The 5,546-nt window shown below is 43.8% G+C and overlaps 1 protein-coding gene across 1 annotated transcript in view; it reads left to right on the plus strand.

Moving 5' to 3' along the window:
• The window catches only part of CHCHD3 (coiled-coil-helix-coiled-coil-helix domain containing 3), a gene marked incomplete at its 5' end in the record, with an annotated part of 106,946 nt that overhangs the window by 83,304 nt on the left and 18,096 nt on the right, over window positions 1-5,546 (plus strand). The window contains one exon of the mRNA XM_009071442.1: window positions 548-618. Coding sequence (XP_009069690.1) covers window positions 548-618 — 71 coding nt within the window. The remainder of the gene's footprint in view (window positions 1-547; window positions 619-5,546) is intronic.

Genomic DNA, 5,546 nt, shown 5'->3' on the forward strand with positions numbered 1-5,546 from the left:
GCTTGATTTGAAAGGTTAAACCTAGCAACTGATTGAAGCTCCCTGGAATTTTGGAATATTACAATAACTGGTTTCAGAGGCATTTTCAAGGCAAGGAGTAAAGGAGAAAGTTGAGCCATAGTTAATTTATTGTACAGCTTTGAAGTTTGACTTGAGTATCACCTGCAGACCAAGTGGGGATATGTGTGTGGGTAACTCAGACAGGGACATGCAATGAAGTAAGGATTCAGTATTTTGATGTTTCTTTCTAATTAAGAAGTTTCAAAGACTTCAACACCTTGTGCTAAATTTGGGATTCTTACCCTGTGTCTCCTTAGTTTCCTCCCTCAGAACCATCTCTTCTGCAGAACCTTCCAGAGCCAGAAGGATGCACACCAAAAAAAAAAAAAAAAAAAAGCCACCCCTGAAACTTTGTCAAATATCTCCTTTTATTGAGGTTTTGAGGGGTTTGGAGCAGCTTAAATGGGAAAAATATCCAGATTGTCTTTGTTTTCTCTAAGTTCTATAAGTGATGTTGTCTGAAATGTGTGTCTGTTTTGTTCTCCAGAGTGCTCAGTTCTACAAAGTCACCACGGAGCAATACCAAAAAGCTGCTGATGAAGTCTCAGCTCGGTTCAAGTAAGTCTTTTCTCCTGTTACTTTTGAGCCTGGCTGAGTCCTCCTGCACATTAACATGCACAGCAATTCCCCTTCCCCCTCACAGATCCTATCGGTCCCTGCTGGTTATTGAAAGGAGCAAATTTGGGAGAGTTTGGAAGCCAGTCACCATGAGCTGCATGGAAATTGGATGCACACTTAGTAGCCTGCTAATTCATTTATAGGTGATAAGATGCATGAAAAACAGTCTAAAAATGTGTTCCTTTTCTCTAATGGAGCACCAAAAATGTCCTTCCAACTTTGCATTACAATTGTCTTCACCCTGAGCTTGCAGGAGGGGAGAGATTTAAATTGGGAGCTTCACTTTGCCCTCAACAGCCCAGGTCAAATTAAATAATTTTTATTAGTCCTGAAGATAGTTAAATGAAGAGCAAGTAATTGATGGATCAAAGTGAGGATGACCCTTAGCCTTGGACTCTTCCTTTTTGGCTGCTTCATCCCTTAGGCACCAGGAGCCATTTATCATTGTAGTGAGGATACAGAGAGAACTTCTTCCAACCTTTCTGGTCTCTGCTGTAACCAAGAAATCAGAGAATCTGACAGTTTTTAGCTTCCCATGGAGGGATTTTCTTTTGGTTTGTGATGAGCAAGAAAAGTCCTTTTTGAGCTGCTGCTAATGATACAAGCAACATCCTTAAGTGTGGGGCCTAAAGCTGATGCTCTTTTGGTGTCATCAGCTCTTCTGCTCAGTGTAATTGCACGTGAGGATTGAGGACAGAGGCTCCAGCAGTGTAGTGTTTAAAGAGCTTGTTTAATTGGCTGGAAAAGAAAGAATTAAATAAGGTTGAGCTGGTAAATTTTGTTAATGCACAAACCCATGTGCTGAGTGTCAGTGTGATTTCAGGTTCTAAGTGCAAGATTAATAGATCTAATTGTGATGTTATTACCAAAGAATTTCACTTGATGTCTGGAATGTTACTACATGTCTGGAATGAGTTACCAAGTTGTAGTGAGATAACTTGAATTTCTTCCACTTTTTCAGCTCTTTCAGGAATATAGCTACCAAGTTTTAGTAAGATAACTTGAGTTTCTTCCACTTTTTCAGTTCTTTCAAGAGCAAATGCAAGGGGATAATATTGTTATATATTAACTTTCATATAGGCCCTGAAATGACTTCAGCTGTGGCTTCATCAGCCTTTAGGGATAATTAACCCTATTAAAAGGGGCAAAATATAAACATCCCACATGGATTTCTATGGGAGACTGGTGGGTCTCCTGCACTTTGTCTTCACTCCCTACTGCAGGGCTGCCTGAATTCAACTGCTCTTCCATATGTACATGAGAAATGTTTTCTCTCCACAAAGTCCTGATTCACATTGATCAAATTCTGAATTATCAAATGGTTCATCTCTTTAAGACACTAATTCCCATTGATCAAATCCTAAATGAGCAGGTTCAGGCAGTTCCTGCAGTGCCCAAATCACATTAAACCAACATTACTGGGCTGTGCTGCCCCTTCTAATGTCAGAGTTATGTTACCACAGCTACATTCCAACCCCAATTATTCCATTATGAAGATGTCTTTGTTATAATGAGAAATTTACCCAAGAAGAAAAGAATGCAGTGTTACAGGAAGAGACAGGCTTTGGGCAAAGAGCTGAACTTTTCCTAATCCAATTCCACGTTTGTATTGTGGGTTTTTGCCCTTAATTTGCAGGGCTGGAGCGGGAAATTCAGCAGCTGCACTGGTGACATTTTATTCCCCTGTGATGTCTCGAGCCAAGAAACATCTTCATTATTCATTTAGCAGCAGATAGGGCAGGTTCAGCCTAAAATAAATGTTTTTATCTGCTGTGGGGTTTGATTCCTTGTGGTGTTTATAGATTTCAGAGCTGTGCACTAAGTGCTTTAGTCAAAATATTCTGCTGTTCTCTGCTGCTCCACTGCTGCCTCATACACCACGTGGAGTTGTTTCTTGCTGCTGGTTTTGGGGGGAAACACTTTGTTCCCTGCTGAGCACACTGATCAAAACCCTCAGGTCCAACATGGGGATTGTTCATTGTGCCTGTGAGGTTTTCCTCAGTGGTGTGTTTAGTTCCCCAGATCTTGCTTGGGGAAGTAACGTGGCACTTCAGGGTCAATTCTGCTGCGACAGGGCAGAGTCAATTAGATGTTAGGAAATCTCTTTTGCCTGTGAGGGTGTTGAGGCACTGGGATAGAGAATTGCCCAGGGGGGTGGTGGAGTCACCATCCCTGGAGGTGTTTGAGAGGTGTCTGGATGTGGCACTGCAGGATCTGGTTTAGGGGTTCCAACAGTGACAGGTTAATGGTTGGACTTGATGATCTTTGAGGTCTCCTCCAACCTTGATGGCTCTATGATTCCAAACTCCTGTGTCTACACTGAAGCAAAATTCTGGGGTTTGTGCACAGGGTTTTTATAAATTAGAACCATAGAATCTCCTAAGTTGGAAAGGACCCACAAGGATCATCCAGTCCAACTCCAGGCCCTGCACGGGACACCCCATCAATCCACCGACCTAACACCACCATGGCAACCAGACCATGGGCTGAGTGCCACGTCCAGTCTGTCCTCAAACCCTCCAGGGTTGGTGACTTCAGACAATATCCTTTGGGCAGTATTCTGTACACCCTTTACTGAGTGTGTTTACCTGTGAAATGATGATCACTTCCTACATGACAACGCTGGTTTTCCCTCCAGCCACACAGATAACTTTCTGCCTTTGATCAGTGCAGCCCATTAGGAATGAGGGAACTCACCAGAGCTGGATGAAATATTAATTGTGCACTTTTAGCTGGATGCAGATTCATCCTGAGCAAGGTGGGAGCAGGGGAGTCTGGCGTAATGTCTGTGTGTTTCTGCTAAACCCAGACTCATGGGCCTGGGCATGGAGATGTGTGTTTTCCTTGGAACATCTGAGCTCTAATGGCAAATTTCAATGTGCTTATTTGGTCAGGAGACAGGACTGAAGCTCTGACTGTGTTTTTTGAGAGTTATATTAGCTTTTAAAGCCCATTATTCAGGGTTTAGGTAGCACATTAATGAAGAGGGCAAACCAATTCTTTCCATGTTTGCCATCAGCCTTTTTCCCCCTTTCTGGAAATCATGGATACATTCATTAAATCTCCCCTCAGGCTATCACCAGGTTTCCACACAGCAAGATACTTTACAGCCTGGCATGGAGAAAGCAAACCTGAAATTAATTTTAGTAAAGCACCAAGTCATGTGGAGGAATTTTTTTATCATTATTATTATTATTTTTAGGAGGAATTTTATATGAATTAATACTTAAAATAACAAAAGATTTTCTGGGAGGTAGAGGAGGAGAGTTATTGTAGGGCATTGTTGTAGGAGGATAACTCTGTGGGGAAGTTTGCCTGTGTGAGGGAGTTGGAACTAGATGATCTTTAAGGTCCTTTCGACCCAAACCATTCTGTGATTTTATGATCTCAAAGTCCTTTTCAGGTTGGTCTAGGTGATGTGTTGGAAGGGGAAAGCACATGCTCTGAAAGTCCTTTTCAGGTTGGTCTAGGTTATGTGTTGGAAGGGGAAAGCACATGCTCATGTTTCAGCCCACAGTGTCATGGAACCATAGAATGTGAAGGGGTTGGATTGGAGCTTAGAGATCATCCAGTGCCAAATCCCTGCCCTGGGCAGGGACACCAAGACTCCCCTCCTTGACCTGCTGCCACACTCCTGGGGATGCAGCCCAGGCCTGGGTTGGTCTCTGGGCTGAGCTCATGTTGGGTTCTTCACCAACCATCACCCCCAAGTCCTTCTCCCAGAGCTGCTCTCAGTCACTTCTCTGCCAGCCTGGAGGTGTGTCTGGGATTGCCCTGACCCAGGGGTAAGACCTTGCACTTCACTTTGCTGAGGAGAACCTCACATTGGTGTAACTTTTCTGTATTTGCTTCCAGAGAAACGTTAAGGAATTTGATAGACTTCCCTTCTGGAAGCAAAGGAGTGCAGAGTTTCTTTCATGCCTCAGTGGCCAACAGTTCAGTGGGCTGTCCCCTGGGTTTGTGTGCTGGTAATCAACCAAGTCCCCTGAAAATTGATGGATGCTCTCATTAAGGACAGCTCTTGCTGCTGTTTGCAGTTCCAGGAGCTGCTCCTAACCAAGGAGGAGTCCTCATGGCCTGCAGTGCTGCATCTGCCTCCTGCTTCCTCCCAGGGAATAAAGCCTCTTGTTTTAATACCTTAAGCATCCTTTGTTGGGATTTCTACAAACACAAGCCAATGATTTCCCAATTACAGCGTTCAAGGCAGGAAGGTTAAACCCCTCAGTCTCTCCTTTTTTGTTATTAATTTGTGCTGTATTTTGGTAATCTTTTCTGGCTGAGATTTACAAATACCTTTGCTAAGGATATTTTTAATGAGGCCAAGCCATCTGTAAGATCAAATCCCACAAATCTCCCAGCCCCCCACTCTGGAGCAGACAGCAGCAAACCTCTTTCAGGGAAGATGTTTTGCAGAGCTGCTGGGATGATTTTTTTGAAGGAGAATACACCTGTTTCTGGTTAGAAAGGGAGGAATGAATTTCCAATTACTTCTCCATGTAACAACATTGACACTTCATGTTGGAGGAGCTTGTACTGTTTAGTTGAGGTTCCCAACCATGTCACCATCCTTTCCCAAATCCTGGGGTGGAAAGACAACACTCCTTGATCAGTCACTAATACTGGTGTGTGTGCAAGCTGCAGGGAGGGAGGTCAGTGCCACAGACCTTTGTTTTCCCATCAGAGCTCCTGAACAAGATGAAGTGATCAAAGCAGGATGCGAGAACATGGGCAGGAGCTCATTACTTTGGGAGCTGCATGCACAGAGGCTGCTGTGGCTGCATCAGGCACTGCTGATTTACATTCACAGCACCTCCACTGCAGCTCATCTGCTGCTGCTTGTAATTAACCACTTCTTCCCCTCAGCTCAG

Source organism: Acanthisitta chloris, unplaced genomic scaffold (assembly GCF_000695815.1).
Source record: "Acanthisitta chloris isolate BGI_N310 unplaced genomic scaffold, ASM69581v1 scaffold7613, whole genome shotgun sequence".
Classification (NCBI taxonomy): domain Eukaryota; kingdom Metazoa; phylum Chordata; class Aves; order Passeriformes; family Acanthisittidae; genus Acanthisitta; species Acanthisitta chloris.